General features: G+C 45.6%; 2 protein-coding genes across 2 annotated transcripts in view; both read left to right on the forward strand.

Annotated features, from left to right (window-relative positions):
• The first annotated feature begins 383 nt into the window (after positions 1-383).
• LOC136627168 (oocyte zinc finger protein XlCOF29-like) lies at positions 384-7,840 on the forward strand. Its single transcript, XM_066602102.1, has 3 exons — positions 384-450; positions 7,255-7,402; positions 7,601-7,840. Exons 2-3 carry the CDS (start codon positions 7,325-7,327, stop codon positions 7,838-7,840), a joined length of 318 nt encoding a protein of 105 aa, XP_066458199.1. The 5' UTR covers positions 384-450; positions 7,255-7,324.
• Positions 7,841-7,860: 20 nt separating this feature from the next.
• Positions 7,861-14,037, forward strand: part of LOC136629136 (oocyte zinc finger protein XlCOF7.1-like) — a 67,073-nt gene continuing 60,896 nt past the window's right edge. The window contains exons 1-3 of the mRNA XM_066605284.1: positions 7,861-7,986; positions 8,069-8,133; positions 8,647-8,749. Of these exons, the coding sequence (XP_066461381.1) occupies positions 7,902-7,986; positions 8,069-8,133; positions 8,647-8,749 (253 nt within the window). The 5' untranslated portion in view covers positions 7,861-7,901. The remainder of the gene's footprint in view (positions 7,987-8,068; positions 8,134-8,646; positions 8,750-14,037) is intronic.

Raw genomic sequence — 14,037 nt, forward strand, 5'->3', positions numbered from 1 at the left:
CAGTAGAGGGGACATCTTGGGGTTCAGGGTGAAAGACCATCAGTGTTCAGTCTGCACCTAACAGAGCAGATGGGTCCCTCAGTGCTGCGGCCACCAGATCTTGCTGCAGGGGGTTTGCAGTCCTTCAAGGATTATTGACCATCTTCCTCCTCAGGGATCTAGTGCAGCCGGTGATAGCGCCCCCTTTCTGCCGTGTCCACGTAGTGCAGCTCTGCTGTATGTACATCACACACACACACACACGGCTCTGCTACATCCATCCTGACCCCACACATCCCTTTAGCTCACCCAGCAGGGATCACAACCAGCACAGCAGATCACCCCTGGTCATGTGATCCCTGACTCCTCCCACACATGTGATCACATGACGGTGACATCATCACAGGTCCTGGAAGCACAGGGCTGCTGTCCGACTCTGCAGGTGGAGGTCTGTGTGTCCCTTCATGACAGGTCAGTGGGGGAGGGGAGGATTAACCCCTTCAGGACTGGCAGAGTTTGTGCCTAAGACTCCTAGTAGCCCAGTAATCTGCCCTTTTCTCTCTGTGAGTCGGTGGTCTGTGGCAGTTGTACTGTGTCCATATGTTGGTGTTTTTAGATGTATATGTTTGACAAAGACCGTCTAGGTCGAAACGTTGCATATCTATCTTGTACTACGGAGTAAAAATAACCCTTTTTGGACTTCTTTGCTAAACTACCTGAAGTGGATGTGAGTTCCTGAGTGCCGCACCATTTACTATTGGATAGGCAATGACAATACAACCGTGTGAGACCGGCCGGACTGTGTTTTGTAATGAGATATGAGATGAGCGGGGTGAACTGTATATACATATATGGCTGCCCGGACAGATGGTGTCTCCATGAAAATGGCTACTTTGTGAGGACTTATGCAGCTCCCTATATGCTTTACATCCTCACTGTCACAAATGCTGTTATCCATCTAAGTCACATGATTGGTCAGCTGAATGATCCGCAGCGGACATCTTTGTTGAGGCATACCAGTCCCGTGTGTATGTAGGGGGAGCAGGATGGCCGGAAGGGCTGTCTAGTATCTAAGTCTGGCTGATCATGTGATTAGTGGGAGCCATGGGATGTCATCTTTGACGGCCATATAAGCTGATCCATCCCCACGGGGCATGTTGCTTCCTCTAGAGGCAGGTGGACAGCAGAGACCTCATGCGACAGCAGCCGATCGGCATCATGGACTGACCGGGATTGGCAGGGATACAACTACAATTATGTGAAGGCCATAATGCTGCATTGAGATCTGAGGATTCTCTTCTGCTTTATTGCTGAGGATTCCTCTGTATCTCCTGAGGATCTGAGACCAGATGTAACCGTCTAGGAAACGCATCGGGGAGTTTGTTACTAACTGTATGGGTTTATTCTTCATCATATGCCTGTTACTGTATCTGAGGAGGCTTCCATCCCCTGATATCAGCCTGCAGGTTTATATCCATCTGCCTGTTCTTCATGGGTAAATAATATTGTCTGCATATATGAATATTTATAGTGAATGGTTCTGGGTTGGGAAGAGGACTGGACTCTGATGGCACCTTGTTTGCTCCGTATGTTGGGGACTGATTTGCACCTGCGGGATTACACTGCTGGGACTTGGTTAATCCTAAATATATGATTGGAAACAAAACTCCGGCACTTCCGTAGATTCCAGGATTAACCGCTTCCACAACTGTACTTACATGTTTCTGGCCGAGGTCTTATCTGCAGCCTGCTATGAATAAGGACTCTGTTCCAAGCATGGAGGTGCAATGTTGGAAGCTGTTTGTTACGATCGTGTGGGCAAACTTAGCACGGGGCTCACACGATCGCGACCAAAGAGGACTGGGTATACACACGGCAACTGACCCTGCGCTACAAGGGGGATGACAGTGGCCCTACCTAACCGGGGACATTACCCCAATAAGGGCAGCCCAGCTGATTCTAGGAGCCACGCACCAGAACAGGACACATTCACATGCCACATGACAGGGACTGAACAACAGGAGATACAGAGCCAGAATACACAGCATACAGCAGCCACAATGCAAACACTAATAGCAGATGATAAGCTGAATATAAATGCAAGGTGTTAGTTCATACATTGGCCAATGAACTTAAGCTGCAAGGCCCCTTCGTATCTTGAAGTCCCTACACTAGCAAGATACATCTACTAGAGGGCCCTAGGGGCCAACCTAGCGCAGACATAGCAAACAAACGCAGCAGACCAAACTGACACAAAATAAACAGAAATGAACCACGAGGCACAGATCACACAGCAAGCTGCAACAGACAAGGATTCATGACTGCTCCCCCTGAACACCAGACAGAGACTGACCAGGAGCTTTGTTTATGCTCAATCAATTAACCCTGAGAGTGCTGTGCTGCTGGAAGCACAGTAGTACAACATGTCTCAGCAGCACATGTAACACTGTTATTATTCTGGGATCGCCGGAAGTGCCGGAGTTTTGCTTGCGCTACTGTTTCTGGTGTGCCTGCACCTGTCCATGCTCCCAGGAAGTATATCCATGTGCTGAGCTGGCGTTTGGGGTTACAGCTATATATATGATTGTTACATGGAGAGATTCGCTGTATCTGGGGATCATGTGGTTGTATATCTAATCATCTGTATGCTATCCTGATGGCACATAAATATACGGTCTACAGGACTGATATCTGGTTGTGTGTTCAGGGGGATATGGAGACGGGGGTGGGAGCTCCCAGTGCTCACTGTGATAGAGACCACTCAGGAGGAGGAGGAGGTGCAAGATGATGAGGTGCTTGACCCAACATGGACAGACAGGGAGAGTCATGATAGCAGCGCAAGGAGGTGGAAGAGGCAGATGTTGCAGAAAGCACCATACTAAGATAGGGATTAGGGTGCTGCAGACAAAAATAAGGACCGTACCATCACCATTAGCCATTACTTGTCACAGCGCCACCATCAGGCCACAGCTAAGTGAGTGATAATGTGTCTCTGGCATTGAAGAATGCTGTCAGTAGCAGGATGCACCTGATCACAACCAGATGGTCCAGCATGCATGGCCAGGGGGGGTTACACATCCTTAAGAGCACACTGGGTCAATGTACTGCAGGTGGGCATGAAGCCCAAAGTGGTGGTCTACATTTTATGGGATCCCAAAGAGTTGTGGTACATTCATCCTTGTCTGTCCTCCTCCCCTCTTCTTCCAAAATGAAATTTTCCCTAGCAAATGTAACAGCTTCAAGGAGGTCCATGCTTGAGTGTTGTGTCCACTTAGGCAGGGTTCACACACGGCAGATTCCCGTCGGAAATCTCGCGGTTTGGCCGCAGCAAAAACCGCGAGATTTCCGCCGGGAGAACCGCCGCGGTTTAAGCCGCGGCGGCTTTGAAGCGGTCCGGCCGCATGCTTTTCCGTTGCGGCCGGCTCTCCCATAGAGGAGAGCGCGGCCGCGACATAAATAAACAAAAAACCGACTGTAAACAGACATGCTCAATCTTTTGAAACCGCGGCTGCGGCCGCCGCGGTTTCAACCGGATTTACCGCAGCGGATTAGCCGTCCCGTGTGGACGAGGTTTCTGAGAAACCTCGTCCACATGGCTGGCTAATCCCGAGATTAGCGGCTGCGGGCGGTCTTGCCGCGGGCGGATCTGCTGCGGCAGAACCGCGGCAAATCCACCCTGTGTGAATGCAGCTTTAGTGGAATTTGTCTTTGTAAAATGTATGACATTGCTTTTAGTACAAGCAAGATACCTGCTATATTGTGTAACAATATTTCTGGTAGCTCTACAGCTGTTCCTTGGAGCAGGTCCGAGCTTGAGTGTTGTGTTCACTTAGAGGAATTTGTGCTTTCAAAATTGATAACATTGCTGTGGGGCTTTACTTTTGTCTTCAGTGACCTCTGTATGTTACACTTGACCTCTACACCACTGTACACAATTTTAACCAATTTTTCGGATTAGCAGAGTGTTCCCCAATTGTGTGGCTGTTTTCCCATGCAATTTGGGGGCCATTGTATTGGGTACCTTCTGGAGGGCAAATTGATGAACCCAATTTTTACTCCCATTGACTTTAATAGGAGTCGAAATCAGCCCAATATTGACATGAACAGATTATTCCACTAATTACTCATCACTAGTAACTATTGGTGACAATTTGAGAGAGATGACTGATATAGGTTGCCACTCGATCCTTGGATAGATGCCTCTCCACCTGCTGGGGCTAATGTTGTTTAGTAGGCATTTTCATATATAATGTGAAACTCCGTCACCCTATATTTCACGGGAATATACAAAATTTTGTATTTAATTAAAGAATTTTTTTTTTGTCCAGGTCTTCAAAATGAGGTACAATGGGACATCAATAGGAGGTTGCTGTTGGGATCGCCCTCATCAGTGCAACTATCCCATTTTTTTGCTAGGAAGTGATCAATAAAAGGGTCAGGGTAGGGATAGTCTGACCCCTCTATCATTTTGTTTGCGATAACTAGTGTCATGGGACATTTTTAATTGTTATAATAAAGGTTAAGTTTTAGGCCTCCTTCACACGGGCGACAAGTCATCGCCGCGAGAGAATCACAGCGACATCGCATCGCTGGTCCGTGCGATATCGCTGCAGTTTCTCACGGGATACCATGACTTTGTAGCACCACATGTGAGGATATAAGCCCTACCCTGAAAATAAGCTCTAGCTGCAGAAATTTTTTTTTTTAAAGTATACATCACCTAGAAGCACTGTCCGTGGCTCCGCTGCAGCTTCTCCCCAGTTCCCGGCACAGGTCTTTTTCTTCTCTTCTGGACAGAGATTGAAAAATCCCCACCTTCTAGAAGTACTGGGTGTAATTGGCTGATGCTTAGCCAATCAGAGCCAGCACTCGATGAATTGCTGTGCTGGGGAATGGGAAGAACATTCGGCCGGGCTAAAAGGGCTTCTAGGTGATGTATGTGTATTTTTTCCTGGTTCTAGGGCTTAGGTTATGGCTTTGACAGTAGGATTTCCGCATTTTCGTGCGATGCAACAAAGAGGAAGGCTCCATAGGGAAACATGGGCTACAAAACCTCACCAGTCACATGCATATTGCGGGACCTGCCAGGTCTGGGTTGGGTTGTCGCATGTTACAAAACATAGCATGTGTGAATTAACCCATAGGAAAGCATGGGCTTCACATTCATGCAATTTGTAGCATTGTAGCAACGAGACAAAATTGCGTGACTTTGTCGCTAGAGATGAGCAAGCCTACTCGGCCACGCCCCTTTTTCGCCCGAGTACCGCGATTTTGAGTACTTCCGTACTCGGGCGAAAAGATTCGGGGGGCCCCGTGGGTGAGTGGGGGGGTTGCAGCGGGGAGTGGGGGGGGGGAGAAGGAGAGAGGACCCCCCCTGTTCCCCGCTGCTACCCCCCACTCCGTCACGCCTCCCCCCGCCCCCCGAATCTTTGCACCCGAGTACTGAAATACTCGAAAATCGCGGTGCTCGATCGAGTAATTACTCGAAACGAGTAGGTTCGCTCATCTCTATTTGTCGCCCATGTTGCCTTCTTGGAAAACTTGCTATATCGGGGGCAGACTATCCAATACGCCTGACTTAGTGACAACCTTTTTCCCTTTTTTTGTACATGCTCTTATGCAGTAATAGACATAAAATATAAAAGTTTTGGGGAGCCGAAAAAAGTACTACCCCAACTAATCCCAAACCTGGGCAAGCATTGCACAGCCGCTGGTGATGGAAATGCTGCCCTTCAGCCCAATGATGCCTTCTGCAAAGTGATGCTCTGTGCTAACCCAGAGTACCAGATGCCCAGCTGCCATTTCTTTGCCCTGGACCTCTATGGGAGTAATAGCATTCTGCAACGCCAGGGGCACATTGTCAGTGTTAGGGGCACCTGACCACAGATATGAGGTCCAGCAAGCACGGCCAGGGGCAATACATATCCCTAACAACACACTGGGCCAATACCCTGGAGGGAGGGGGGGGGATAAAGCCGAATAAGGTGGCTCTTGTTTCATGGTACCTCAAAGACTTGTGGGACATTCATGAGTCTGTTTCCTCCTCCTCCTCTTCTTCCTTACTCTTTTGGGCATTCATATCCAGTCTATTCTCCTCTGGCAGACTTGCAGCAACTGTTGGGGCTACCACCAAACCGCCTCATCTGTGATATGCCTACACGGTGGGATTCCATGTTACATGTGTTGCCGAGGCTAAGCCAGCAACAGAGAGCGATCACGGAGTACCGGATGCTGTATGCCGTTAGCAGGCGCTGTATGAGGGTCAGTCGCCTGACGCCTGTGGAGGGGCTGCAGATGAAAGATGCTGCGCCATTTCAGCCTGCTTTTGAATAAATGACCGGAACGGTCAGTGGTGATGATGTAGGGATCAGTATAAAACAAGAGCCTTGCAGCACTCCAATCTCACACTCCAGCGGTTGTATCAAATATATAGGAATGCACCAGCCCAATGGAGCCAGACCGTCTACATATACATATTTATTAATGGATATATACATTATAATTGCGGGTATTAATAATAGCTGCCCCGCTATGTTACTACATGGCTCTCTGTGTGCATACAGCTGTGTGAAGCTGATGCACTGCTCGGTGTCACTGGCGCCGGCCGGCGCATGCACAATCAGCGATGCCTCCACTAAGATGGGAGCGAGTCTCCATTATGAGAGCAAGATATCGCGGGATCAGTAAATCGCGCATATGCGCGGTAATCCCGCGGGGATGCCACAGTGATACTACTATTGCGGTGAAGACTCCTCTGATTATGGGTTGCCTGGGTGAAACAGGTGAATAGCTGGATCTGCATTTGCACTATATGTTCAATGTGTTGTGTCAATTTATAATTAGCATTGATTGTGGGATGCCTGCTAATGAGGGGGCGTATCCAAAACCCATATGGCATGCTATTTAAACACTGTCTGTGATCACTAGTGTTATACTTGACAAAGGTCTAATTGTTGCGGTTTTTTTTATTATGGGAGAATAAAAGGCTGTTTTACATTTCTGCACCTTTGGATGCTGCCTTATTTGCTATAAACTGTCGATGTAGGGATCAGTATGACCATCCCTGTTGTCTGCCTGGTCAGCACCGGTCATGTGTATCAGCATGTTTGATAATCCGGCCTTGTTACAAGAGTGAGATAAAGAGGTTGCTACATGGCTGATCTGCTGTCTCTGTTATTATCTCATACAATGTTTTCACTTATTCTCTCCAATAAATGTAATTTTTACTTAGGATTTCTGTGGTTTTCATATTGGATCATCTTTCTGTCCACTCAGGTCCCCACAGTATAGGATCCTCTGTTGTCCCTTACTACATGAGAGAATTTCCCTGATCAACCCATCAAGGATGAAGAAGGACAGGAACAAGATGGCAGAGAGTGTATTAAATCTCAGCCTAGAGATAATCTTCCAGCTTACTGGAGAGGTGAGAGATCCTGATGATGTCACATTACATCATTCTTATCTATGGAAATAACAGATGATGTCACTGGAGATGGGAGAGACTCTGATGATGTCACATTACATCATTCTTATCTATGGTAATAACAGATGATGTCACTGGAGAGGTGATGGACTCTGGAAATGTCTGTAGTGATATTTATTACTGCCTCCCCATATACAGGATTACACAGTAGTGAAGAAGACCTCTAGTGATGGCTGTCGGGCCCCTGTCTGTGATGGATGGGTGAGCCCCCTGAGCCCAATCACGGGGCCCCCACCTTATCCCCTGATACATAAGGACATCAATGTACAGAAGATTCTAGAACTCACCAACAAGATGATTGAGCTGCTGACTGGAGAGGTGACGCTGCAGGGAATGCTGGGATATTATACAGTAACAGCACTGGAGGCTTCTGGGTAATGACTGTATATTGTGTTGTCAGGTCCCTATAAGGTGTCAGGATGTCGCTGTCTATTTCTCCATGGAGGAGTGGGAGTATTTAGAAGGACACAAGGATCTGTACAAGGAGGCCATGATGGAAACTCGCCAGCCGCTCCCATCACCAGGTAATAGACAGGACTAAATACAAGGGGACTTTATTATCTGCATGTAAAGAATGACTTCAGTGTCTGTTTGTGTTTCCTCCAGTTCCATCCAGTAAGAGAAGCCCACCAGAGAGATGTCCCCATCTTCTTCTTCCACAGGACCATCAGGTAGATGGAGATGTCCTTCTGATCTGTAGAAGGCTGTGAAGCTCTTGTCTTCAGTCTTATTAGATGTGTTCTCCTTGTGTGATGAGGCCGGTGGAGATGGCAGGATTACTGCTGACCGTTACATGTGGTCGGGATCTTCTCCCAGTTTTATGGCGGTGGAGACTGCTGGTGGGAATAAGGAGCCAACACGTTGGATTTACGTCTATGTCCTCCTTTATTTCCCCCGAGACAAGCAGCGGATGTGTCTGGTAGACACTGATCTCCTCCACTGAGACAAAGTGCAGCGTGTCTAGCCATGCTGGATATATATGTGTATGAGGTTCCTGAGGGGTCATTGAGCCGCCATCTAATATCTATGTCCGGCTTCTAGACCTGGAGCTATGTGGCTGAGATAACTATTCCTGTCAGGTCGTTTTTGGCTTTCATGATGATTAATGATCTTTTCTGGTCATGTAAAACCTTCCACACGACTTCTCCAACCGTCTGCTGACTTTTACAATATTTGTCTCACAGCTTTTGTATCCGGATGAAGATCTGACCAATATTAATACTACAGAGACAAATGTGAGGGGCGATCAGCGGTGTAAAGAGGAGATTCCTACAGGTAACCGCCCAGGTGAGTAGTAACCACTAAATACAGCAGAGGAGTCACAGATTCTCTTCGGTCAGCGGCTGCAGATAGTTATGTAGATTTATAAGCTTTGTGCTCTGTCAGTTTCCGCTGGATGTTTCCCATTCAGCCGGAGTACAAACTAAATATGGCTGACATGTGATACCGTTATAGGCGATAACACATGATGGGCATCTATAATATGGGTGTAAAATTCATCTGCTAAGATGCAGAGCAGGCACGATCGCCATAAGACCGGCACAATGGCTGTAGGGTTGGCACCATGGCCCTAGAACCTAACAATATGCAGCCAGCCAGACTATAAACCAGAGGAGCTAAACTGTCCACTGGAGACCTATATGCTGCCACCCACTCAACCCAGCCCAGATTGGGGAGGAGCGACTGCATGCAACTAAATCTGCAATGTGAACGATAGCACAGAAGCCAGCCAATAGATGGGTGCGTCCCACAATACAGAATTACAACTCACACTTACATGGCAGTGGGTTGCCCGTATCTCCACAGTGGGCCACACTGGCTGACATCTTGGGCTCCCCCATAAGTCCATAGCAAACTGCATAAAGGGACTATTGATACGCAGGTGTTAGTTAGCATTTTGGCCAAGACGTATAAGCTGACGGGCTGAACGGCAAGGCCACGCCACGTCCGTCAGAACCTACACTATTTCACTGTAAAGTAAACTAAAATCACAGAGGTGAGGGGGGACACAAAAACATATTTCACTGAAAAAGAGCCAAAAATGCAATACCTGATAAGGTGCAGAGCTGGAACGATAGCCGCTAAGCAAGCAAGATCGCGATAAGACCGGCACAATGGCCGTAGGGTCGGCACAATGGCCAGTGGGTGGCTGCATACAAGTCTGCAGTGGACAGTTTAGCTCCTCTGGTTTATAGTTTGGCTTGCTGCATGTTGTTAGGTTCTGCAGCCATTGTGCCGGTCTTATGACGATCGTGCCTGCTCTGCATCTATCAAAAGAACGCATTATTTACCCCACACGTGAACGTTGTCGGAAAAACAAAATAAAGAACCCAGAAATGCACTTTTTTGGTCACTCTGTCTAAAAAAAATGCAATAAAAAGTGATCAAAAAGTTGTATGTATTTCAAAATGGTACCAGCACAAACTACAGTACGTCCCGCAAAAAATAAGCCCTCGCACAACTATGCTGACAGAAAAATAGAGGAAGGCAGTAGAAAATAATTTTAAAAAATTTAAAATATTTGAAAAAAATACAAGTAGTACAGCAAAAAAAAAAACTGCATAAGTTTGGTATCATAGTAAGCACACTGACCCATAGAAGAAAGCTATCATGTCATTTTCGTTGTAGTTCGTGTGCCGTAGAAACAAGACGCACCCAAAGATGCCGAATTTAATTTTTTTCCCCATTTCTCTGCAATTTTTTTAAACGTTTTTCAGTACATTATATGGTACATTAAAAATGGTACCATTGAAAAATACAACTCGTCTCGCAAAAAACAAGCCCTCATACAGCGACGTCGATGGATAAATAAAGGAGGTTTTTTGTTTTTTTTTAAAAAGGAGGATGAAAAAATAGAAATAATTAAAAGCATGGTCACTACAGGGTTATTCAAAGTTTTTGTGCAAGAGCAAGATTGCCCAGTGTGCAAGGAGAGGGAGTCTGCATTCTTCATGAGTAGAGCAAGGGATACAGTTGCAGATCCAATGGTTGCAATTGACGTTAACGAGGCCAAATAGAAACATGTCTCAGCACCCATACACATTAAATATCTGAATAAAATTGCACAAATGTTAATACTACATGCATGAACATCTAAGGTTTTCAGCTCATATTTTGATCAAAACATGGGGGCCCATCCTCTAAATGAAGGTGAACCTTATTGGATGGATTCCAATTTTTTAAAATGAATCTTCAATGTTACCATATAACCTGGTATCCTGGTTTCCTCCTACCTTCTACCTCGGTTTGTGAGGAAGCTCATGTAGCTCTCAGGGAGTGTGTGAGATTGATATCGCCTAATAGCACTGACTCACAGGAACCTTTAATAGTTATCCACTGAGCATTTACTAAAAGCAAGGTGACAAGTACATTGATGTATGAACCTATGAAGATGGAGGCTTCACCACAGAAAGGGAAAACTGCAAAAGAACAGCCTGGTGCCCAAACATGATCTCAAATTTTACGGGTTTACGCTCTGAGGTCTACTTTTAGATTGTGATTAGAGATGAGCGAACGTGCTCGTTTAGAGCAATTACTCATACGAGTATCGCTTTTTTCGAGTAACTGCCTACTCAGGCGAAAAGATTCGGGTGGCGCCAGGGGGCAGCGGGGGGTTGCTATCCCCCGCTCCACCCCGCCGCCCCCCGAATCTTTTCGCTTGAGTAGGCAGTTACTCGAAAAAAAGCAATGCTCGTTCGGGTAATTGCTCTAAATGAGCACGTTCGCTCATCTCTAATTGTGATCTATTTGCTTATTACTGCCTAATTGCATTTTGCGATGCGACTTTTAATTTATATATAAATGTTCTAACATATCAATTTCAAATCATTTTGGCTTATGTTCAGTAACAGTAAAATCATCTTTATTCTCGGCAGATAACTGTACTGGGAGCTCAGAGGGACGTCTGATATCTGCAGATTTTGAAGCAGATGATAAGAGTAGACAAGATACATATAAAGAACCTGCCATTATCCCACACACCCCCTCAACCCTTCACAGCATAGATCCATTATCTGATCCTCTTATACAGGTCCCATCTTCTGATCCATCACAGAGTGATAAGCAGAAGAAAACTCATGGAAGACGAGAACATCAAAGCGCTCACAGAGGAGGAAAGTTGTATTCGTGTTCAGAATGTGGGAAATGTTTTAATGTGAAATCGCATCTTACCACACATCAGAGAACTCACACTGGAGAGAAGCCATTCTCATGTTCAGAATGTGGGAAGTGTTTTACTAGCAAAGCAACTCATGTTAGACATCAAAGAAGTCACACAGGGCAGAAACCATTTTCATGCTCAGAATGTGGGAAATATTTTTCAATTAATTCAGATCTTGTTAAGCATCAGATAAGTCACACAGGAGAGAAGCCGTATTCATGTTCAGAATGTGGGAAGTGTTTTACTAGGAAAGCAAATCTTGTTATACATCAGAGAAGTCACACAGGCCAGAAGCCATTTTCATGCTCAGAATGTGGGAAGTGTTTTACCAGCAAATCAATTCTTGTTACACATCAGAGAAATCACACTGGAGTGAAGCCATTTTCATGTTCAGAATGTGGGAAGTGTTTTACTATCAAAGCAAGTCTTGTTGCACATCAGAATAATCACACAGGAGAGAAGCCATTTTCATGTTTAGAATGTGGGAAGTGTTTTTCAATGAAATCAGATCTTCTTAGACATCAGCGAATTCACACAGGGGAAAAGCCATTTTCATGTTCAGAATGTGGGAAGTGTTTTTCATATAAACCACATCTTGTTATACATCAAAGAAGTCACACAGGGGAAAAGCTATTTTCATGTTCAGAATGTGGGAAGTGTTTTAGTAACAAAGCAAATGTTATAAGACATCAGAGAAGTCATACAGGAGAGGTTGCAACACCCTGAAGTTGTGAATCAAATATATATATATATATATATATATATATATATATATAATATACAGATGCAGTGTGCATTGGGGACTTAAGAACCCAAAAGGTATCAGGCTTATAGCTCTACTTATATACCATAAGTTATACTTAAATATTACAGGCCTGCCTAAGGGCCTCTTATCCTTGAGCCAAGATCCGTCCAAAACAAAGAAAGGTGGAAATCGGCCTGATAAGGGTCCCACAAGACAAATGCCCTCCATAGACGGGCTTTCACCAGAGTAGGACCTCAGAACAATCCAGATCTACTTTTATCTCCTACTACATCAAGCAACACTACCTCCGGGTCCCCTAGCCCCATCCAATCTCCTGCAAGTATGGATTTGACACTGCACCAATTGTCTGATGAACTCCTGACGGCCATTCAAGCGTCCACCACGGCGGGCTCAGTGAAAATTGATGAGGTCAAAGTAGATGTTGGCCCCTTGCGACAAGACCTGAAAATTGTAAGGTAATGTGTGACCCAAGTGGAGGACAGAATCTCCACCCCTATGTCAGACACAGTACAGGAGTTTAACCAAAAGGCTTAGGCATGGCGGCAAAAAGTAGGCGACCCAGAGAATCCTTCCAGGTGCAACAATCTCCGAATTGTGAGCCTCCCAGAGCACACTGAGGGATAACGTCTGTAGGAATTCATGGAGCGCTGTCTACGTGAGCTGTTTCCTGAGGCTCCTTTATCCAATGTTTTTACACTCGAACGAGCCAATCGAGTTTCCATGCATCTTCTTATACCTGGAGCCTCTCCGAGATCCCTCCTGGCTCGACTTCTTAACTGCAGAGACTGAGATGTGATCCTCCAAGAGGCTCGTAAACATGGGCCGATTTGCTAAGACAATGCATTGTTGTTGATTTTCCATGACTTCTCTGCAGACCTTCAAAAGCAAAGGGCTTCTTTCACTGGGATCAAGCGCAAGCTGTGAGACCTCCAGCTGCTGTACTCCTTGGCCCATCCTGCTCTACTGAGAGTGATGGATGGCGATCGCACACGATTTTTTTATGACCACAGCGAAGGCAGAGGAATGGCTGCTTACCAGATGACGCACCGAGAAGCCCTAACATCTGTTGGCCAATCTCCAGTTATGAACATGGGACAGCAGTGAGTTACCCTGTTCAATCCTCACATATTTTTGGGCATTATGACCCCGTTATGCCTATCCTATATTAGTAGTGGACATCAGACATGCAGAACCCAGGTACTCCGACCATTGGACACCTTCACACTGCTTGCAGATAAAGCAATCTTGTCAAATTCTAGAGAAAGTGTGTCTGCTTTTTGAAAATATTGCATATGCCCCTCCTTTTCCTCCTGTTCTATATTTGCTATTGGCAGAGAACCTTTTTAATCTTTTTTAGTATAGTGTTGGTCTAAGCTATTGATTGTACTAACCTACTATAGTACCCCATGTGTAGAGAATTTGTTTTCATACTACACAGGTACTCCTGTTACCCCTTTTGGCCATGAGTTAGGTTATGTTATAGTTTATTTTGTTTAATCGCACATTGTGAGCTGATATATAGTTTGTTATATCAGTTTTAGATTTTTGCACTACTTTGTATACTTTACCGATTAGATTGGATGACCAATAGTAGTTATATTCTACTCCAAATGATTGAGGTATTTGTCTACTATGCTTTATTACATATAT

This window comes from Eleutherodactylus coqui, chromosome 5 (assembly GCF_035609145.1).
Source record: "Eleutherodactylus coqui strain aEleCoq1 chromosome 5, aEleCoq1.hap1, whole genome shotgun sequence".
NCBI lineage: Eukaryota > Metazoa > Chordata > Amphibia > Anura > Eleutherodactylidae > Eleutherodactylus > Eleutherodactylus coqui.

Excerpts from the sequence above, each read along its gene's own strand:
- LOC136627168 (XM_066602102.1), top strand. The coding sequence starts at position 7,325 with ATGAAGAAGGACAGGAACAAGATGGCAGAGAGTGTATTAAATCTCAGC. Across the intron at positions 7,403-7,600 it reads TCTTCCAGCTTACTGGAGAG|GATTACACAGTAGTGAAGAA; the intron begins GTGAGAGATCCT and ends CCCCATATACAG.